This window comes from Zeus faber (genome assembly GCF_960531495.2).
Source record: "Zeus faber genome assembly, chromosome: 9".
Classification (NCBI taxonomy): Eukaryota; Metazoa; Chordata; class Actinopteri; order Zeiformes; family Zeidae; genus Zeus; species Zeus faber.
The window spans coordinates 4,171,973-4,195,774 of NC_137197.1; the positions used below are offsets into that span (position 1 = coordinate 4,171,973).

Below are 23,802 nucleotides of genomic sequence, written 5' to 3' on the forward strand. Positions count from 1 at the left end.
GGATCGACCTTGATGGTGGGCCGGCGGTGGGCCGGCGGTGGGCCGGCGGTGCGCCGGCGGGAACGCGCTCCGTACTTTTAATCTACAGACTGGTCTGGACCGGGCGACCTAATCCCGGCGGAGGCAGGAGTAGAGTGGAGACGTCCAGGAGACGCAGATTGATTGACTTATGTTCCTTCTGTTTGGCCACGGAGCCGCCTCGTAGCGCCGCCGCCATCGGACAGTTTATTTGCCGTTTAGCCGGCTCCGTCCCCGCCGGTCACGTCGTGGCGGCAATCTGCTGCGACGGGGGTGGACAGCGGGCGTTGGGGTCGGGCCGCCAGCTTTCTCATCGGGTCGATGCTGCTTGGTGATAACCGTACGCCCGGGGGATGCCGCCTCGCCGCTGCTTGGCGAGAGCTGGCGGTCTGTTTCCGCGTATTACCAGGAATCATGACACACGTTCCAAGCAGGCCCTTCCTTCCTTGTTGTACAGCGTCTGGTGTCTTGAATCCACACATCCTCCTCAGTGTGTCCTAGTTTTAGATGATGTAAAACCATCAAAGGAGGGTTGTCGGGAGAATTTACATTTCACATCACAGGTTTTTTTTTTTTTTTTTTTTTTTGTTTTTTGCAATCCAATGCCATCACCAGGGCTGTTATTATTATTATTATTATTATTATTATTATTATAATAATGTTATTATTAACGTATTTAAATACCCCAGAGGAAGCAATTCAATTCTGAATCAACTGTTGGCCACTAATTGAAGGCGCTACACATATTCTCAGATATCCAGTGGTGTTTCTACCTGTTTATCCTTTTTCTGTATTTCCAATCGTGGCGAATCGCTCCCACCAAAATCGAAACAGAACAGCGGCCCGGCGAGGTGGCTTGTAAGAGGTAGAAACCGTAGAACGCGGTGTAACGGGGCATTCAGACGCCGCACCCAATCACTAAACCCACACTCCCCCCTCCTTCCCTCTTCGCTCCGGGAGTCTCGCAGAAATCCCACAAATCACCCTCGAAATGTCCCCACCAGAAAAGCTCATTTTCAACACTCCCCCCCCCCCCCCTTAAATTCATTGGCCACGCTCTCGGGAGATATTTTAATCTCAACGAGACAACGCGGAGCACGATCCCGACGGTCCCGGGTTCGGCGTCGGCTCGCGAATCCGCCAGTGTCAGTGGAAACGCTCACGAGTCCTAACTTTGTGGCGGAGGCTGGTGCGGTTCGCACCCGGGGAGGATGTTGGCGGTGTGGCCCCCGGGGTTTTATTTCTCAGGGCGCGTCCGACAGAGTATCCAAAAAGACGGGCGGAGGAAACGGCAGAGACGCAGCTGCTTTCTGCCCGGTCACCTGCTCAACCTCTCTGGAATCGGTTTTCCAGGGTGGGACGTCCGCAAATCACCCGGAACATTTCCTTTCGGAGGCCGGGGGAGACCGCGCGGCGAGAGACAACAACTCCACAGGCGGAGGATGGATGCCGTGACCGCCAGGGGGGCTGATTATCGGGCCAGTTGGTCAAAGCTGAATGTGCCAATAACTGACAAAAAGGGGTTTTGCTCGGCGAATGTGATGTTCTGCTCCAGCTGAATGTTAAAAAACACCCAGCGTCGGCGTCTCACCGCGCCGCAAGGCCAGACGCAAAATCTGGGAATACATCTAAGAAATGCAAACATGGCCCGGGAGGGAGGCGACCGAGTCCAAAGATTACGTGGTGTGAGCGTGTTTGGAATTACTGTTGGTAATTCAAGGGCGGATCGCAATCACCTCAAAGGGACGAGGCGTTGAGGTCTGCGCTCGGATTCAAACCAAAACTGGAACCGAGGAAACGCCGCCGCGCCCTCTTATTTCCCGGCCGGCGTGTGAGCCAGCAGAAACAGGGGGGGGGGGGGGGGGGGGGGGGGCGGCGCTTTCTTTGATGGTAAATAAGATGCAAGGCTCCGTCCAAGCAACGTCCAATCAGATCATCAATCAGCTTCAGGCGCAAGGAAATCTCGAAGTATTCCAGTATTAACAAAGCCAATGATAAGGGGCTCAGCGTGTTCAGGACCGAAGAGATTGATAAGCTCATCACGACCCTGAGAGCAGCAGACGTGGGTTGGTGTGACTGTAATCGATGGCTACGCTCCATTGGGATAAAATATTCATGTGAGAGATCAAATCCGAGTGTTTTTGACTTGTTTTGCTTGGCTGCCGCTGCTTTAAACCACTGACCAAGAAGCGGAGCGGACGCGGCCTGCTTACAGAAAACCCGTTAGAAAAGTGAACGCCGCCGTCGATGATAACGGCCTGCGACAGACCTCCATTCTGGGACTTGTTTACCGCCAGATAATTGCATTTAAGCATCTCCGCTTTTGTTGTGTTTTCAGTCTATCACATTTCATCTCTCTCCTGATTGTCCCTTTTGTTAGGAGCCAGCCGGGCTCCGCTTCCTTGACACCGGGTCTGTAGGTGTTCCCGTGCTTTACTCCTCTTCTGAAATGAATACGATTTAAGTCGGCCGACAGACAGCTTGGAAAGGTGCACGGACGCATTTCTGCAGTAAATGCGACGGTGTTTAAAGCTGTAATTGTGATAATTGTTGGTTTAATTTCTGAGTTTATTTAAAGGGGATTTGCTATTCTGCTCCTTCTTACACAGGTTAATATATGTCTCCGGGGTCCGCAAAACATGTGTTTGTTTGTTCAACATACCACTCAGATTATGCATTCTAGCCATTGTGACATGCCTCTAAACCCAGACTGTTCCAAAACAGGCTGTTTAAGTGTGTGTAGCTTGAATTGAGAATGAAAAGCCAAGCCCCTAGTTCTGAGCCAATGGGGTGTGCGCATGGCTTCCAGGTTCTGTTGTATTGACTCCATAAAGTTCCGTGATTTCACCTCATCAGTCCACCAAAATCCGTTTCGGAACAAATGTGAGAAATAATCACTCCGGTTGCTGAATCTTCACTATAAGATCTACGAGGCCCGATTTTTAAAGTCTGTTCTGACTTTCGTTGCCGTGCTCCAAGCTTGTGACACGGACACCGCACCGTGAGGCACCGGTACTCTCACGGGCGGGGACTTTTTGTTTCGTGTAAACGTCTGAAAATAAAATAAAAATAAAGTAAATTCATTAATGCATCTACAATAAATAGAAAATCACAAATGTTTATCTGTTTTGTTTGGAGAAACGCACAGCGGATGGGATGGAGCAGATGACCATATAAAGACATCCTGCAGAGAGCGGAAAAAACCCTTTGGAAACGGTGCGTTCAGAGCGGTCGGAATCCTGAGCGCTTTGTTCACAGCCATTACTTTGTCGTTACTTTACCTCATTATTTGACACTTTGGCCTCGTCTGATACGAACATCCCACATTGGAACATTGTATTTATGACAGAAAATAAGGAAAAGCTCAATAGGTCCCATTTAAGAGATTTAACACAAATATTCTCCAGGGTAAAGAGGGCCATTGCAACTTATCTCAAATTGATTGTGATTCTAAAAGAAGCCTTAGCGTTTGCAAACACATGGTTGTGACAAAAGCAAACGCAAATCGTGCATGCTTCAACGAGACGAGCCCTTTGTGCAGCCCCGGCTTAAGCGATCAGCAGTAAGTGGGTTGTTAGGATTTTGTGAGGCTGAGTGACTAAATCGGGCAATATATTACGGAGGGGGGGAGATGAACTCTCAGTATTTAGCACTAAACTGACTGGCTGGGCTCCCTCGTCGCAGTTCTGCGTGCAGGTTCTTGCCTCAATTCAGTCCATGAAGCATCAGCGTCTCCAGCGTCGCTCTGCGTTCTCAGACAAAACAGAGGCACCGAACCGAGAGGAGTGAAAGCTCATTAACATGCCACGTCGGCCCCAAAGAGAGGCCGGTCCGCCTCAAATCTAAAGCCTGATCTGCACTAAAATGCGGCAGCTGACGGTTGTACCTCCTGCATGTGTTGTGCCTCGTGCATCGTTGCACGTCATTTTAACATCCTTTGCGAAGTGCATGAATATATGACGCAATGCAAACTGACGACCGACCCTGTGACAACGCGTTGCAGGTCAGTCAATCCTGCTTGTGAGTTTCTTAGCGTTTGGGGTTTCTCAGAAAACGATCCTGAAGAATGCGATTGGATTTTTGGACAGAAAAATTAAGTCCAGGTTTAAAATAATAAATAAATTACCCTTTAATACCATATTCTTCACCCTTGCACGAGGCCGGTGCGCCCGCTGGGCAGCTGCAGGGGGCGCCATCGAGCGGGGAATCTTGAAAGAGACTCACAACGTCTCAAACAAAAAGGATCCGCTTCTCAAATTGAGATATCAATAGGGCCAACTTCAATGCACAACCTGACGGTGAGCTCTCTGGGCCTGATAATGAGCTCATGGGAAAGTTGTTTTTCCGGACCCTTGGCGAGGTTTCCTGGGATCGCTCCCTTCCCTCGGCGCCGGCTGCGACACGTCGAAAGACCTGAAGCGCCGCGTTGGTGAGCCCCACGCAGGAGACGTGGACCTGCAGGAACTTGCCCAGAGACTCGGGCCGGCGGCGCAACCTTGAACCCTGCGTGCCGGGGCCTGACGCCGCCACCGCCCCCCCGAGCCTCCCCGTGGTGCCGGGGCCGTGTGTCTATTTAGTTTATGGTTTAATATTCATAATACCTCAGTCTGATCCTCAAATCCTGCAAATCTTTACAGTGGGATCCTTTTGGAGATTGGTTGGGAATTGATGTGTAAAGCCAATCCTTTCACAAATCAGAGCAAGTCAGACAACTCTGCATTAAAGATTAGGTTTTTTTGTGTGTGTGTGTGTGTGTGCGTGTGTGGTTGTATCTCGCCCTGTTAAAATGATCATATAATATTTTGTTTGTGTACTTCTGGGAAATCTCAGACTAATAATGATTTATTACTGGAGCCAAACAGAATGCACACAGATTCCACCACCGCACACACACACACACACACACACACACACACACACACACACACACACACACACACACACACACACACACACACACACACAGAGATCGTGAATGTTTTTTCCTGATTGGACTCAGTATGAACTTAGTTCCGTGTCCCTACAAAACTAAAATTAACCAGTGTACTTCTCGAGCCGGGAGGTTTTGTTTTTTTTCCAGCCTTTTCTTTATTGACGTAAGTTGTTTTCTTTTTTATTTTTGTCTTTTTTATTTTTGTTGTTGTTGTTCTTGCACAACTTTGTTTCCCAGTCCAAACGCCAGCGGCTTATCGAGCTCTCTGCGTGTCTGGCTGTGCCAGCGCCGGACTCTGCGAGCCTTATTTGGAATGTCAGAACCGATGGAGTGGGAGTCGAACCACCCCCCCCCGCTCCTTTGTGCCTTATGCTTCAGGCCTCCCTCTCTCTCTCTCTCTCTCTCTCTCTCTCTCTCTCTGCCTCTCTGTCTCCCTCTCTGTCTCTTTCTGCTGGAACCTTTTTGAAGCCGGGCAGCGTGGTTTTGTGCCCCCAAGTCGGCGACTGGAGCGTCTGAGAGCGGATTGTCATGAACGCTGGCGTGAACAGGCCACGGTGACGAGGAGGAGGATCCCCTTTGTTTCTCCCTCCGCCGCCGTGCTTTTCCTCCAAACGTTTCCCCCCGTTGCGGCGGCTCGTATCGCTAAATGCGTGTTGTCTAAGTGCGGGAAGATTATCAAGGCCTAGCTGAAAGGAGCAGCATTAGCAAGGCATTAACCACTCAACCCATGTTTCCCACGGGACACAAAATGGATCCTTGTTTCACTGGGAAATCACCACGGCCACGCTGCGAGGGGCACTCTGCTGCAGCCGCACCAGATATCGATGGGGATTGTTTCATGATTCACGGGCGTGCGAGTGTGCGAGTGTGTGTGTGTGTGTGTGTGTGTGTGTGTGTGTGTGTGTGTGTGTGTGTGTGTGTGTGTGTGTGTGTGTGTGTGTGTGTGTGTGTGTGTGTGTGTGTGTGTGTCCGTGTGTGTGTTACATGCAGAACATTCAAGGTATTTAAAAATCCAAATAGTTGTCAGGGTAACGGGGGATGGGTTAATTAGCAGGACCGTGCGACCCGTTTGGGTCTCTGTTCGAGGCTCGGCAGAAATTCCTCGGTTCTGTTGTGCTCGGCGGCTCGGCATGGAATGGCGGCGTTGCTCGGTTCAACACAGTGGCACTGTTGGATCGGGGCGGCTGCAGCTGCACGCTGCGCGGCGGCCAGATGTTTGCGAGGGTGAAATGCGAGCGGGGAGCAGGAAGCGGCCCTGCATGCCGGAGGAATCGTCTTTGAAAACAGGAAGGGAACTTGTTCCCCGCTTATGGGCCTTTTCCTGTGGCATGACCGGAGGCAGGCCCTGCCTGCGCCTGACGCTCGGCCCAGGGAAAAAAAGGTGCTTACGGCTGTATGGAAATGGCCATTTATGGGTGTAAACACGGCAGGGGAGCCGCGGGCATGTTTTAACCGGGTGATCGGGCCGGTTGGCAGAGCTGGTCTGAAGGGAAATTATGGTCTGAAAAATCTTCACTTGCTTGTGTGTTTTTTTTTTTTTTTTTTTACAAGTTTGTTCTGCAGTTTTACTAATTTTCATCCTCGTGTAATGTGTCATGTTAAGACACTTTTATAAGGCACCTGACGTTAAGTGGCAGAAAATCACAGTTTTTACTGAATCCCCAGTGGCAGTTCACAAAGCACACTGCAGTTTCTCCTACAAGCAACACCGTAACGCTCAGCTGCCTAAATACACAGCTTGGCTATAATTCCAAAAAGAACACTCACTGAAACATGAATGAAATGCACGGCCCGAGCCAGTGGTTCCGTCCCTGCTCTCATGATCACACTGACCCCTGGTGTCTGCATGCTCTTGGATATCTGAGCTCTAGAAATGTGTTAAAAAACCATCCGATCCATGTTCCCTCCCGCTCCCACACATTCTGGCCGTCTCCGGGGCCGTAAAATGATGTCTCCCGCCTGACCCCCTGACACGGCAAATAACACTTCACAGCAACACGCCGCCGCGGCGAACGCACCTCGCCGTGCAGAGTGCATGGCGTGTTACTTGTCTGGCGAAGGACGAGGGTGTTCCCCGAGTCAAGAGAGCGTTGGCAAATGAGGATCTAGTGTGTTACCGCTAAATTAAACCCTTTGAGCTGGAGTAGCAGCTTGGCCTACATGCAGCTGACAGCCGCCGTGCATTCCTCCGCGGCGCTCCCGGAGCTGGTTAACGGCCTTTCTCCGAACTGACGCTGATCCCTCTGTTTTATCACGTCTCTGCCTGAGAGGAGCTAAACGGCCGTCGCTGCTTCTAAATGAAACGCTGCCACAGAGGAACAAGGAGAAAAGGGGGATTTACATCTGGGTTAAAGGTTATTTCTAAAACCAGGAGAGGGCCACGCCGATCCCATATCACTGGAAGCAGAGACAGGAAAAAAAACATCCCTCTTTTCAAACCTACCTCTCTTGCTGCTACTTCAATATAACACATTCAGTATATGATATACAGAGTATATACACAGTACATGGCTATATACATTATACATGTATGTTACAATGGCTATATACTGTATATACTGTATATATATATTGTCATTGTCGACACAATCTTATTTCGGCCTTAGATAACAAATTAAACAAATAAATAAATTATGAATATTGACATTGATATTGACCATAACTAATATTGACAATTATAAAAAAGCATAAATTGCACATTTAAAGCAGAAATGCCTTTTGGGAAAGAAATTCCTTTTTCTGAAAATATGTATAGGCCTTACAGGTCTTATAGTTCCTGAGGCCTTACATCCAACGTGTAAGCCTGATAAATGACACTGCCAAATCCATTTCCAATGTAAAGTACAAAGCACCACAAATATGCATTTAACATATCCAACTCATGTTACATGGAGGGTTTCCGTGGTGTCCATGGTCTTCTGTGGTTTCTGTGGTCCTCTAGGGTGCCCGTGTTCCATGGTACTCTGTGGTGCCCATGGTCCAGCAGTGCCTGTGGTCCTCTTCAGTGGCTGTGGTCCTCTGTGGTTCCCGTGGTCCTCTCAGGTGCCCATGTCCCATGGTCCTCTATGGTGCCGTGGTCCTACAGTGCCTGTGGTCCTCTGCGGTGCCCTCGGCCCTTTAGGGTGCCGTGTCCCATAGTCCTCTGTGGTGCCCATAGTCCCATGATCCTCTGCTGTGTCCCTGCTTCCCCCGTGGTGCCCGTTGTCTCAAGGTCCTCTCTGGTTCCCGTGGTCCCTTAGTCCTTTTGGTTCCCGTGGTCCTGAGGTGGACCTCGGGCTGGTTGAGGATGTCGTGCGGATGCGAGGTGACAGCGGTGTCGGGGCTGCGTGAGCCACATGGCCGTCTGTGATGTGATGTGACGGCTTGTCAACGCGATGTGGGTGACCTGCGGAGTGGCGTGGAGGCAGAGCCTGGCTGGTGCCTCTGCCCCCCCGCCCCTCCACCCCAATCCCGTCCCTCCAGAACATTTATTCAGGTTCTCTTCCCTGCCCCCCACCCCCCACCCCCCTCCGAACGGCCAACAGGGACACCCTGTTGTTGGACCTGACAAGAAGAATCAGGCACAAGGCCCAACGCTGAATATCAAGTAGGACGAGCTTCTGCTGCTGCTGCTGCCGCTGCTGCTGCTGCTGGTGGTGGTGCTGCCGCACAGGGGCAGGGCGGATCTGGTGGGGGTGGGGGGGGGGGGGGGTGGGGGGGGCTTTCAGGACCATGAAGCTTAGGTGACCATTCATGGTCACTCCAATAATTGCAAACAGCCGTCTTTTCCTTTGTACATTTCATGCCACTATCGTAGTAACCCTCTGAGGACTGGGCCGTATGGACACCAGCTTCTACCCCGATCGAGGTCACTCCGTACCTGGATAACGATGCATGTCACGATATAGCACATTTTCTGTTTATTCAATTAAGAAATACTTACACGTCAATAAATACAGCCCGCCATGGCACTCATCGGGGTTCCCAACTTCGCAGGAGACGCAAGTGAAGCGGGAAAAATGAGCGATATGTGTGACCTGTGACCTGTGACCTGTGACCTGGTCAAAGACGCTCGATGTTTGGCCACAAGACACACTTTTAAAAAGAGTTGTCAACAAAGGCGGGCAGCTCCCTGCGCCGTGATGGGCCCGTGAGTCGTCTCGCCAAGCGCCACGCCCCCCCGTGTCTTGCGTCCGCGGGGGGCGTGACGCTCACATGACGTCACGCCCCGCCCCCCCCGGCTGTGGAAATACCGCAAAATATCTGCCATCGTCGTGTCTCTGTCGCCTCGCGATGCAGCACGTCGTGTGGCGCGGACCTGGAGCCTGTGTTGCTTTAATTACACGCTCATGAACGGAAGCGTGTATTGATATTCAACGTGGGGACATTAACTTTTAGGGAGACGCACAAACTTCATGTTCATTGTAACATTTCATTGGCTTCAAATTCTGCTCAAATTTGGATGAAAACCTTTCATTGTGGAATATATCTACATTTTTAAATGATTGTGATTAGCTCAGATGTGTGTGTGTGTGTGTGTGTGTGTGGGTGTGTGTGTGTGTGTGTGTGGGGAATACGATTATAATAATTGTGATTTATTTGTCACCCTGACCGTGGTGGATCCCACACAGCGTGGATGGATGTTGCGATGCCGTCTTCGTTAAATCAACACGGTCTCTTGTTTTACATCGAACACGTTGAACCTCATTTTGAATTCCAGTCGACGTCGCAGGGAAGCCCCCGTCTCCTACCACCGCCTGGCACCAAGAGGAAGACGTTGTTTTTGAACCCGTTCAAAGCCGTTTGAGCCAATGAACGGTCCTTTACGTCTCCGCACAGATCCTGTTTGTATTTGCTCGCCGGGCTCTGGATTAGGACGTTGAGGGTCTCTACTGGAACCCGAAACGAAGACATGATAAATTCCCTCCCTGAAGTATCTCCTCTTGGTGAGGCTCTGGATGTCAGGGAGGAATGTCCTTGCTCAGGGATCTGATGTCCAGACACTTTGCAGGGAACACTGCGTCGCTTGTTCATTGTGTTTTGGTATTTTTTTAGGACGCGTACAGTGTTTCCCTCTGTGGTCCGTACGTCCCTATTTTCGGGAGCGCTTCCTTCGGCCTTCTTGTCGCCTCGGGGTGTGGGGGGGTTGGGGGGCGGGGGCGTCACGGTGAACTCGAGCGTTTGAATCCAGAACAGAGACGCAGAGTTTAGTGACGGTTTGACGTTAATGATTTTTTCCACTGATATTTTTTTGGGTCAGGACACAGTGATTTAAATGAAGGCAAAATAAAATAAAGTCAAATAAAATGAGATAAAATTAAATTAATAGAATAAAATAAAATAATATAGATAAAATGAAATTAATTAAAATGTATAGAATAAAAGAAAGAAATATAAAATAAAATGAAATCAAGTGAAATAAAATAAAATGAAATAAAATAAATGTTATAAAATAAAATGAAATAAACTGAATGTTGAATGCCTCTGTTAACATGATGGTTTCATGTTGTTGTTTTTTATCATAAGCTGCCTCTCTCTCCCTCACCACAGTCTCCTTGCTCTCTCTCTCGCCACCCCTCTCTCTCCCCCTCCCAACCCCCCCTCGCTCTCCCCCTCTCTCTCTCTCTCGCCCTCTCTCCCCCCAACCCCCCCCCCCCCCCCCCCCCCCGCCTCCCTCCTTCTCTGTATTTTAAATTTTTTTCTGCTCATCCTTCGCTCCGTCTCCCCTCTGGAGGTTCTGGAGCCTCTGTGTCAGGAAGTGCTGATGAGCCAGAAGTGTCCCCGGCGCTGCGGCGCGATGGCGCAGCGTCGCAGCACGTGCACGTGTATGCACGTGCATGCACGTGCACGGCCGCCCGGGGAGCTCGCCGCCACAAAGAGCGAGCGCCGCCTTTGTGCGGCAGAAACAGATGGAATCCTGTTCGGCTTTGGAAAAGGTTCCAGAGCCGAACAGGTTGCGGAAAGCAAACCGCTCTTTGTTTGCTCCTCCACAAATTCTGCTCCAAAACTGGACGGACCGCGTCGGCGTCGGCGTCGGCGTCTGGAACCATCTTTCTATTTGTGCCGTTGGTTGTCGTTTTTTTTTAAATTTTAACGTACAGTACTGTGGCTTCAGAATCAGAACCCACAGTGGAGTGCAGTGCCGTACTATCCAGCACACCAACTGGATGCTGCTTCTCCGTCTGCACATCTCCAACCGCGCACGGTGTCGTTCGGCAACGTTGGCGTGGCAGTTTGTCTTTACGCTCGGGGGTGCGGAGGAATTTGGCGTATAACGTTACGTGTCCACTGGGGGGCGGTGGCGCGTGAAGTAAACCACAACCTGCAGAAAACAGAAGAAATAAGGCTGCTTTAATACGCCCCAAAAACATGGATACGCAAGTCGAAATCACAAAGTCGCACTTCTATCTGCAACGTTGTCTTTTCTGCTTCGAACCCGCCTCCCAACAGGAAGTCTGACAGGCCGACAAACCGGCGCGTTTGACCCGTTGTTGAGATTCGGGTGGTGTTTGCGGGGGTTGCGGTTACCCCGAACCCCCTGGGCTGCGTAGCTCTGCAGGGACGGTCACATGTACGCAGGCAGTGTCGGCTGGGCGTGGCAACACCCATTCACACACTGTGAATTCAACGTCTCCACAAAATCACCGTCGTGTGATTGGTCGACTCGGAGAGGAAAAAACCCTGCAGGTCAGGCTCTGTCTGTCCAACGGAAACCAGGTCAAAGTTCATCAGAGTGCAATACACAAAGGACCCCGAACCATTAAAGAAATGGCAGTGAAAGAGTTAAATCCTGATTAAAAAGCTGAGATGAAGAGACTTAAAAACCACGTCAAGCTTTTTCAAAAATCAATCGTAGAAGATGGCGGTCATGCGTGCTCCTTCCGATTCTGCAGATTAAGGGTTTTGCTCTTAACTGAGTAATATCTGACATCAAGGCGTGATCGCAGTAATCCGTCTGGTTGTAATAAAACTTGGATCGGGGTTTTGGTGCTGGTGGTCGTACCGTGGGATCATGTTTTCTAGAAGGTGAAGTGCAGTTTTCTTAAGTTTTCTTGCCTTTATTTAAAAAATTTTTTTTACATCTTTTTGTTCTTTAAAGTCTGCTCACTCATCCAAGTAGTCCTTGGATGAGTGAGCGATAAAGACTGATTATGATTGTTATTCTGTATCCGTCCGTCCGTCCGTCCGTCCATCTCTCCGTTTGCCTCAAAATGCACTAGAGGATCACCCAGTGAGTTTAGTTGATGAGCATGATGTCACAGTGTGCCTGTGGTCTGTCATTATTTCGTTTATTTACAAATGAACATTTGAACAGCGCTGTTGTCTCGTTGATTAACAATTAATTTTGGGAAACGTGTCGGTGGCGTGCGTGTCCTTGTTGTACGCGCTGTGAGGCTGAATCAAAGTCAGACTGTTTATTCTCCTTGTTGGATATCTGTCGCTTCATTTGCATTTCTCACAATCTTTAAGTCTCCAGCAGCGAAGCAGCTTCATTAAATCTGACAGCGGATCATTGGAACCGCTCTCTGGGCTCTCGTTGCTATTTTGGGGGGAAACGCAGCTGAAAAGCCTCTGTGTAACCTGCAGAACTTCATAAATATTACGTCTCCCTAGAAACACAATAGTCATATTTATTCCTTTATTTTGGATGTGCGTGTGTGTGTGTGTGTGTGTGTGTGTGTGTGTGTGTGTGTGTGTGTGTGTGTGTGTGTGTGTGTGTGTGTGTGTGTGTGTGTGTGTGTGTGTGTGTGTGTGTGTGAGTTTTTGTTCCACGTCTGAAAGGAAGGTTTGTTATTCTCACCGGAGCAGATTACAACGTGTTTACAGGCTCTGGTGAATAGATTAAAGGTCTCCTCCCTCTCTCCCTCTCTCTCTCTCTGTCTGTCTTTATATACTCATCTACCGTATATGAAAAGAAACAAAGAATCACATCGTTATATGATATTCATATCATGGAGATAACTCATATTTATAATTTATACCATATATACCCATAACAATAATTGATGCTGTGCATAGTGTCACATTTTGTATATTCTGTATATTTTTATATTTCTGACTGTTTCAATTTTATTTTCAAATAATTTCAATTTTTTTTGGGCTATTTGTATATATTTGACTTAAAAATAGAAAGATTCTCTTTCAATTTTATTATCTTCTTTTTTTTCTCTCCATTTTTATTCAGACTGTTGAACTTCTTTTTCCTGACCACAACAAATTCCCTGTGAATGTTAATGCACCCTGCGGAACGAGCTGATTCTGATCCTGAAACGGCACTGTGTGTTTTCATCACCATATTATTGCGCTCTCAGGCGGATTAAAACATGATAGACACATTATTGTTTTTTTATATTGGTGGATAGGTTCCACATCTGTTTTATTATATGACATATTTCAGGTGTATATACTAAACCAGGATATACAAAACACTCTAAATGTTTTTCATGAAATCTCTAAAGTGGGCCACAATTATGTAAAAAACCCATCGACTGTTAACATTTGATCCACCTCTACGACTCATAGAGGTAACACAGATTGTTGGAGCGCAGGGCACACGCACACGCACACGCACACACACACATACACACACGCACGCACGCACGCACGCACGCACGCACGCACGCACGCACGCACGCACGCACGCACACACGCACACACACACACACACACACACACACACACACACACACACGTGCACGCTCGCCACGTGCACGGCTCTGCGGGCAGCGCCGCCGGACTGGCAGGCGGCACCTGGAGGCTGAGTCCCGTGGTGGTTGACCCCGGGGCCCCATCCACAGCGCTCAGTCCCGCGCCCCGACACCGCCGCCAGGCGACACCGCCCCCCACACCCTCCGCCCTCCCAGGAATGGAAAGCCTCTGCTGTCAGCGCCAAGGTCGGCCCTCCTAGCGGCAACAGGCTGCGGAGGGAAGCTCACCCCCCCCCCCCGCAATGAAACGCCAACGATTCGGCCGCTTGCGTCTCTCACCCGCGAGGCCTCCAGGCTCCAAGTCACTTTGCACTCAAACTGTTGTTCTGTTGTCGTTGTCATTTCTGCGGGAGGGAACGCACTCTTGCACATTTGGGAAAACGCTGATCGAATGGAACGCGGGATTAATGAGAGCGGACGGGGCGGCCACGAGACACGGGCTGCAAAACCAGTTTAAATGTAGTGCGATGCGGCCGGCGCCTGCTCGCCGGGCGGCTCCCGCCATCGATCGCTTTCAGATGCATCTTTCTGCCTCTTTTTTTTTTTTTTTTTTTTGACCCGGTTGTGTTGAGCGGAGGTCGTTTTTCAGGCCGGTGATTAATGGAAATACATGTTTCCTTTGCGCCCGTGGCTGCGACACTGAGTAAATACCCAGGAAAGGTAAGCGACACCCGGCTGGTTGAAACGGCAGGCGGCGTGTCCTCCCGGCATCCGAGCGGCTCCGTACGTATGTTTGACTCTCTCCTTCAGCAGGAGTCACTTTCAAAGTGATCCAGAGCTTCTGAGCTCATTAAATGTTAATCAAAAAATCTATTTTCGGATCTCGGCGAGATCTGTCATGAGGATTCCGGGCCACTGAACAAGAAACCGACTGGATGCTTTTCACTTGAAACACAAATGCGGTGAAAGCGGCGGCATCGGTTTGGCATCCGTCGTTCCTCCGTCTCCTAAATGAAGAGTGAAGCAAACGACGCCCCGAAATATCTGTTATCCACCCGGGGAAGGAAAAAAAAAAAAATCCCCGAGAACAGGAAGCCATTTGAAGGGGTTTAACAATGACCTTTTGAGTGGAGAACACGCCGTAGCCCGCGGTCCATTTTGAAATGACACGGCTGCATTAGCGGAGCCGGAGCCGCGTATCCACTGCGCTCCTCCATTATTCATGCCGTGTTTTCTCAGGCGATGCCTCGAAACATCGGCAGTAATCCTGAGTGTCCTCTGGAGCTCCAGACGAGGCGAGCGAGAGAAAGCGGTTGTGGGGTGGGGGTGGGTGGGGGTGAGGGGGGCGGGGGGTTGAGGATTGTTTCAAAATGTTCACGATGCAGATAAAATCTTATCTGCAGAAATGTTCATTTTTCTAAATAGTGGAAATACCGAATTAAAGGTCACGGGGCTGCTCCAGAACAAAGCGTTGCTCACCGAGCTTAAAGAAATCCAATCACAGGAGGAATGTACTTATATTGAGGTTTATTTTAGGCACATTAACGCAGATTACATTTCAATTTGACATCTGACCAACACTCAATAGTATTGATGTAATTACGTCCAATACCATGAAAGCAACTTTTGATCCCCGGCCTGAACTTCTCCATTCATCGACCTGCGTTTGGGGAAAAGTAAGACGTCCGACGCACCACCAAAACATATTTCGTCATTTAATCCTTTATGGCCTTTGAACTGTGACGCAATTGCCAAAGTCACTTATTTTTTGTGACAAACCTTTCCTTGATTGCAGAGATAATCTTCTTTTTTTTTTTCCCCCACCCTTTTTTAATTTGTATTTTTATGTATAATTCTGATTACAATGGTTGTAATGCGTCCAGGAGCCTGGTTAGGGGCCCTGGAGAGTCTGGCCCCTTCAGCTGCTTCACGTTCAAACCTCTTTCTGGAGAAGATCCTTAAGGATGAATATGAGAGCGGGTCGACTTCTCCTCTTTGCATAATTGCAGGGCTGCAGTGATAGTCATGGAGGTGGGAGAACTATGAGGAAAAGGGGTTTGATTACGGAGGAGGAGCACACCGTCTTCCCTTCTCACGACGCTCTCTAAATCTTTGTTTATAAGTCTCAGCAATTAGAGCTTCAAAATCAGCAGAGGAACGAGGCGTCTTCCAGCCTCGTTTCAGTGGTGAGGTGCAGAGCGCCGCGAAGCCTCGAGCTCGCTTCACACAGACTCCGACTAACGGCAACGAACAAATCGGAAGTCCGTTCGCTCCTGGGGGGAGTGGGATTCTGCAGCGGAAAACGATGACGCGGTGCGGAACTTCGTCATCGCTTCGAGGATGCGTTCGCATTTTCCGACTCACGCGACGCGTTTCGGTCCGACGCCACGCCCGGAAGTGACGTCGGCCCAGTTTCCTTTTTATCAGTATTGGGTAAAAGTCCGGTTGAGCACACACCCGCCGTCGTACCGGGGAAAAAAAAGAGCTGTCCCATTTTCCCTGACATATTTTGTGATGCGGACAGTTCATCCGGCGGCCACCAGGGAGGAGGACCTGACTGTCGGACGCGGTCACGGATTCGGTGTGAAGCGTTGCTGTGGTCTTTCGAGCGAACCAGGCCTGTGACCTGATTGGCGTCATCAGTGTTTTGAATTTGTATCTTTGTATCTGCATATCAATACCTAGATGTTAATTATCTTGGGTATTACAGTACACTGCTATTAGTCTATTTGACGAGTATACAGTGACTTTCCAGGCAAAGAGCTGGTTTCCTGCACCAGATTCACAAATACTACATTTTCCACTGCTGATTTTGATCGATGCTGGAGCTGCTTTGCGGCTCAGTCACACTCTTACCTTCATCGCCATCGGTGCCGTCATCACTCTATTTTGTGAGTCATTCGGCCTCGTGATTGAAGGTGCAGAGGAAACGGCTGAAAGCGAGCGCGTGCCGGGTTCAGAATCAGAATCAGAATCAGAAATACTTTAATAATCCCAGGGGGAAATTACTTATTTCCCAGCAGCGACGTCAGCGACGTCAGCGACGTCAGCGACGCCAGCGAAGCCGCGGCGATCGGTCCCCGCGCTCCGGCCGTGAATCACCCTAATGTGATGTGCGGCAGCAGGTGGAGATGGCCTCAAATTTGTTCCCACAGTGAAAGTTGCAGCGCGCCGATACCCTCTCCCGCGGCCGGGGTCGGCTGGTGGGCGGTCTGGGCTCTTGGTTCTGTGCCTCTTCGCTGGCGTTACGTTAAATGATGAGCAGAAAATCTTTTATGTGTACACAGCTGTCCTGAACGCAGCACTTTGCTCCTGGATCCAAGATAATGACTCGTGGTTCAGTTCAAGGAACCAAAGAAATAACAATGCCCAGCTGAAAACTCTGAACAACTTTTTTTTTTTTCCATATCTTCTTGTTATTAGTTCTCTCTATAACTTAAACTCTAAGCTAATTACATTACATTTAGCAGATTTCAGGACTTTGAATTATGACCCAAATCTGAAAATGAATATAATATTTACCTATTTTTATTATTATTATTATTAAATGCATTTGGCTTTTTTTTTTACTATTTGGCTGCCTTCTATTCAATTAAAGCACTTTTGCATGTTTTCTATGAAAGGTGCTTTACAAATATAGGTTGTTATTACTATAATAATAATAATAATAATAATAATAAAAATAATATTAATATTTGCATTATCAATATGTTGTTATATTATATATAATATGAATTTATTATTATTATAATAGTAAAAACTCTCTTGGAGGTTGTGTGAGTGTATTTTAGTGTAAAAAACCAGGAGATGGGGGAAGTCAGATCTCTGCAGCAGCATGTTAAACAGACCCTCCACCAACAAAGGAGAAGTCGTCTATCTAACGAGGCTCGGTGCAGCAGAACAGAACGTATGCAAACAAAGGAAATAGACAAAGGCGCCGTTCTCTTCTCTGCGCTCGACTGAATCAGATTCCTAAATATCTTTATCAAATGCTCTTTTTGATTCTTTTCCCAGGAGAGAAATAGGTTCCCTTGTTATTTACCACCGCTGGAGACCCTCACGTTTGGGTCCTCGCTGTGGCGTCGTGTCATTATGTATCCCCCTCCGGGATGAATAAAGGTTTTTCTTTAATTTGGCGTCTTATACGAAATTGCTTTGTACTTTGACTCTCATGTTACTGTAAATGGTTTCTTCAACTGAATATGTTTTGTGCATGGTGAAGTCATTGCACTGGCTCATTTGAAATACAGAAATGCATTTGAATTTTCTTATTTTTTTGATTGTTTATTTATAAAATGGGTTATAATCACAAAGGAAGGAGAAATGGGCCCCAACACGGCCGTTTTTGTTCAAATATATTTCAGATATATATTTTTTTAATTACACATTTCTGGCCATGACTGTAATGAATGTAACATCGACTTTATTTTCGTAAAGGAAAGCAATGTGTCTTATTTCCTGTCAGATTCACCAGTTGGCCCAGTCAGCAGAGTCTCAGTGCCTTGGAGCACCGTGTGAAATGAGATTCATTTACATGCTCATTCCTGGAGCTGGTTGTACAATCTATTGTCGCGTTACTCAGACCTATCACCATCATTTAAATTGGGTCACAACTTAAAAGGCTCGGTTTGAAAGGAGAGCGATATTCTGTTCTGCTCCTGTTATCAAACATTTTTCTTGAGGATACTTTTGAATTTAATTTTTTACATTCACATCCATTCATTTTTTCCCTGTTTCTCGGGGTTAATAGGTTGAAGCTGAGGTTATCCGGTTTGACAACCTATTATTTTTTCTTATGGTGTATTAAAATGAACTATGGATATACTATTTCTCATTTACTGTATCTTATCTTGTTTTCACAGCTCCAAGGCACTTTGCGGCGGAAGATCGAGGGGCACTTATCCGGGCCGGCACCGAAGCAGAATGGCCTCTCGTGCGGCCTCGCCGGGGCCGACTTTAAACGCGCCCGGGTGGACAACAGCGCCCTGGGACATGGACCCTGCCCCCACTTCTCCCAGTCTCTTCAAGGCTCCTCAGCCATGGGCGGCGGTCTGCAGAGGAAGAACTACATGATGCCCCACGGAGTGAGCGCAGACATCTTCAACATGACGCTCAAGGAGATGAAGAAGGAGCCCACCGAGGTGCCGTCCTGCGGCCAGCCATCCTCAGAGATGATTTTCAGCTACAAAGACGAAGGTGGCGGGCAGATCGACCCCGAGCTCCAGGATCTGTTTGACGAGCTGACGAAGACGGTGCCCTCGCTCAACGACCTGGAGTTGGAGAAGATGCTGAAGCAGGACGACACATTCGGCCTGGACCTGGGGCGGCCCAGCTCGGCAGGGGCCGCCGCCAGCCTGTGTTCCCCCATGGATAAGCCCATAAAAACTGAGTATTCCCCAGACTTCAGCCACGGCCACTGCGGCTCACCGCAGCTCCGGCCAGCTTCGGCGGGGCCGTCCTTCACGTTATCCAGCTCCTCTCTAGCCACGACCTCCGCCGTCTCGGGACAGAAGTCCAACAGTCCGGCCGGGCACCCCAGAGCCTTGCCCTGCTGGCCAGAGATGTCCCACGCAGAGCAGCTGAAGCAGATGGCGGCAAACCAGCAACAGCCAGGCGCGCTGCACCACCACCACCACCATCACCACCACCTCCATCACCAGAACCCACCAGGGGGGATGACCACCTGGGCTTCTACGGTGAACACCCACTCCACCAACAGCTCCTTCTCCCAGGACAAGGTGTCCAGCCTAGCCTCACTGAACCCTCCGCCGAGGATCGCTCCGCAGAGCAAAGGCATCAACAACTGCCTCTTCAAGGCCAACGGGCAGAACGGAGGAAGCCACTTGGACATGAAGGTCATGAGTACCAAGCCCACGCTGCACTTCAGTCCCAAAGTGCCTCCCACAGCGGGCCAGTCCATGCCTGGCATGGCAAACTCCCTGAACAAAGCCTCGGTGCAGCAACAGCAGCAGTCGCCCTCGGCGGGCCCGGGTCTCCCGTACCAGGGTCCTCAGATTCCAGGATCCGCATCCCTGTGTCTGCAGCCCAAGTCGGTTCCTCAGCACGGACCAGGCCTCCACTTCAAGATGTCTCAACGACAGGTAAGAGCCTCAGTCCGACGGCCCCTGTAGATACTGGATGTAAATACCTGAGGCTGTTTCTCCGTAGAATATAATGGAATGACTCTACCAGCTCGGTGTTGGATTGATGACAGAATGTCTCACTAAACCCGCGAGACCAAAATGACTTTACGACCCGTATTTGGAGTATTCAGTCTGGCTGGAAGTAACCAATTAGTCACCAATTAGTCATGCCACTGTAACAAGGGATAATTTTTTTCAACTTGCGTTTTTTCCGATTTTGCGAGTCAATCATACTTTATTATTCCCCTTCGTCTGGTTTGATCTTCTACTTCTACATTTAGAACATTGGAGAACTACAGAGCGCTCTGTCTTGGCCGTTGTTTAAAAATAGTTCTTTAAACATTATTCCATTTCCATTGATCGGTCCAGGCTCTCCTGAAAATCCCATTATTCGGATAACTCTGCTGATTAACTACTGGGTTTTGACTGGAATGTTTACTGTATAGGCTATATCCAAAGCGCTTTTATACGTTTTTTCTTTAAATAAAGTGGCTCTTACTTATGCTTGAGTAACTAATTCATTTTAAGACTTTTAATCGTAATTAGTTTGAGTATTTGGTGGAGCTCCATCTACTCTAGTGCAGATATTCAATGCTCTTCCAACCGCTGGTATTAACAATAAAGAGGTTGAGTCTGATCGTCTGCCGCTCTATAGAATCCTCATCTTATTCCCCTCCTCCGTTCATTTCCAGGATATTCTTAATGACGGCGTCTTTATTCTGCTCCAATCAGAATTAATTGCACCCTCCCGGCACTTTGCACTAACACGGGGCCGGCTCCCCGATGATCCTAATGGGATTCAGTCTTTGCTCTCCCGGATCATCTCTCATGCTCCTCGCTCGGCTGTGGGCGGTCAACCTTCGCGACCGGGGACGATGCGACACCGTTATTTATTTATCTTTTATTTTTTTCCTGTTTGGGGTCCTAGCAGATAGATACAGCTGTGGCGGCGGCGGCGGCGGCGGCTGCCTCGGCCGTGACTCCCTCTGATGTGTATTTCCCCTCTGAGTGTTTTGACGGTGACACAGATTGCCAGAGCGTGGTGGATTAACATGCAGGACTTCTAATTCTCTGCTTGTCATGGTGGCTTCCCGTCAGCACCGCGGATATGCACAGCGGGATTTGCTAATTGGAAGTTGTTCGCTACAAGGGACAAGTGGTGGAAAATGACAGTAATCTGCTTCGCCCGGTGCTGGAGGTTGAATCACTGATTTGTTATGATTGGGGAGATTTAGACCCACCCCCACTCTCTCTCTCTCTCTCTCTATCTCTCTGATTTTTGCACAAACGGTATCTCTCGCCGTTTTCGTGTGACGCGATGATTCGAGCCGCACAAGCTGGCGCTCGTAGCCGAGGAACCCGGGTGACATGGGAGGAGGGAGGCGCGGAGACTCGGAGCAAACAGGGCGAGGTGACAAACCCTCCGCCAGCCAAAACGCAACCTGTTCCACCGCCGGCTCCGCATTTACACCGTGGACACAAAGAGAAACACCTCGAAATCTGCAAATCATTATTAACCTTTTAGAGCAGGGGTCTCAAACTCAAATTACCTGGGGGCCACTGGGCGGATTGAGCTCTCCTGGGGGGCCACGTTGAACATCAAAGGAAAAATAAATGTTTCCACATCCGTGAATTGGCTGATGGAAAGATGATCATTAACCATAAACATTAAACCTCTGTAACAACAATTCACATTCTAACAAAAATTGGAAATATGGGGAAATAATAAATGTATTAACAGTATAATGGAGAAAAAAAAGGTTAGTAGTAGTAGATCATGGTAGATAGTATTTCTTAAAAAACCCTCTAAAAATATTATATTTTATTCAGTTTTAGATTCTGAAAACATTAAGTAAAATTGTATGCATTTATCATGCAATTAAAATGTATTTTATGGCCAAACTTAAGAATATATAATAAACTTGTAGCGGGCCACATCACATTGTGTGGTGGGCCGGATGTGGCCCTTGGGCCTGTACTTTGAAACCCCTGCTTTATAGGATCAGCATTTGATGTGGCTTTAACCACAGTTTGTAACATATGGTCTGATGGAAATGGTTTCTAAAATATGTGTTTCCCAATCTCATCCCGCGTCCGTTCAAGACCCTCCCCCCCAATTCAAAATGCATTAAGGTCAAAGTCAGAATAAAGTCATAACCATCGGCCCCTTTCTCCAGGCAAAAACAGGAAATGACCCTTTGACCTAATTCATTAAATTCATTGAATAAATGCTTTGTCGATCAGCAGAAAATGTATTTGCTTAAACTACTTAAAAAACTAAATTTTACCTGAAAATGGAAAGTTACAGAGCAATTTTAGGCAATTTCGAGATGTCTGTTTTCAATTCAGATCATTTGTGATGAGAATTTACCGTCATTTTGTACCTTATTACCAAATAATACTGTCATTCTTTTATTTATTGTGATTGTTAAAAATTTTTTCACAAAGCAATAATCAATAAACAGGCAACAAAATCATAGTAAAACAAAAATCCACAATACCAGTTGGATTTTCCGCGTGCTATCCGGGCTCCGGGATGTGTTCAGATTTTCCAACTGATGCGACATATTCGGGTCCGACACTACGACCAGAAGTGCCGTCGGTCAGGTTTTTAATTGGAACTGGGTCACGGATTACGTGTGCGATTACGGTTTGGGTGTGAAGCTGGCTCTACTGTCATTCTGTGGCTCAGTTATTCTGAAGTAATTGCACAAATAAATCAGCTTATCAAAAAAAAACCTAAAAAAACAGACAGATCCATCCATTATCTCTAGTTGCAGCCTTCGATATGCATACCTCTTGAATGCATTTTTTTAGACTAAAAGAACTATGTGCTACTACTAAAACTATGATAAATAATCACCATGCTCCAGTATATTATAGTTAAAAAAAACAGCTAAATCTTCTGGGGCCTCCCAGTTTTTCAGCTCTGCAGTTGGCATGTGAGGGGTTAAATGCTTAGCTGATGCCAGGCGCGCGGGGAGGGGGTTCTCACAGAGGGAAAAAGGGGAAACGAGTGGAGTCGCTTCCCACAGTGAATTGAATTAGTGATGCCATAGAAATAATTTTTTTTTTTTTTAAAGTCCCGAAACAGGGCTCCAATGCCCCCGTGTAACTCAAGTGGGACGGAACTTCCCTTCCCTTCAGCCGGGCGGGGACTTAATATTTATTTTATTTATTTATTTATTTTTAAGGCCCAATATGAAGCCTAATCTTAGGCCGTCGACTCAAACCTGCCAGACGTTAAATTCGACACCCTCCGCAACTCCCACAGAGAAAGTCTGGGGTGTGACAAAATCCCCAGAAAGGAAAACAAATTGAGACGAGGACACTGCGGCGTTGGAGGGAGCGTTTTGCGAGAAGAGGCGTTCCAGCGTTTCAAAGGGAAAGTCCCGTCGCCGGTGGCACAGTGCAGCTCTGTGTTGGGGGCGAGGCTCCTCTATTCCACTACATTAGTCACCATGATAATTAAGGTTCTAACTTTAATGATCAAGTGGAATCATGACTCTGCTTTGTTTGAAGACAGAGCCTCGAACAAAGCAGATCAGACCCCATCCAGACTTGTTTTGGGGAGAGATTCTATGTGACGTAGATATGAAAATCAGTGTATTAGATGGATGGATAGATAGATAGATGCATGGACAGACAGACAGACAGACGGATGGACAGATAGACAGTCAGTATACTTTGAACACCCTCCAGGTCTCAGGAGGCTCATGGGCCCCGGGTGCTGGTGACTCTCAGGGCACCGTGGCTCTCGCTGCATGGGGGACGTGGGACACGATGGGGCCCGCGTGGGGGTCGGACCCGCCGGGTCACTGTGGCGGCGCTGCCGTGAAGGGAGCGCTTGGTTTTTTGCTTTTTTGGTTTTGTTTTTTTTTTCCGTGGGAACGGGGAGCCGTGGCCAAGTCCAGATGCCGAGGCCTCCCGTCCCCTGGGATGGCGCCAGACCCGGAGGGCCGGAGGGCCGGAGCCCGGCGGGGCCGAGTGGCGGAGCCCCGTCAGCTGCCTGCGAGCGGCGCCACGGGACGGCGGGATGAATCACTCCCCTCCTTCTCCGAGGCTCCAGCCACATGTGGTA

General features: G+C 48.6%; 1 protein-coding gene across 1 annotated transcript in view; it reads left to right on the plus strand.

The window, feature by feature from the left end:
- Positions 1 to 23,802, plus strand: part of maml2 (mastermind like transcriptional coactivator 2) — a 51,358-nt gene that overhangs the window by 22,932 nt on the left and 4,624 nt on the right. Inside the window, exon 2 of the mRNA XM_080007515.1 lies at positions 18,441 to 19,679. Coding sequence (XP_079863641.1) covers positions 18,441 to 19,679 — 1,239 coding nt within the window. The remainder of the gene's footprint in view (positions 1 to 18,440; positions 19,680 to 23,802) is intronic.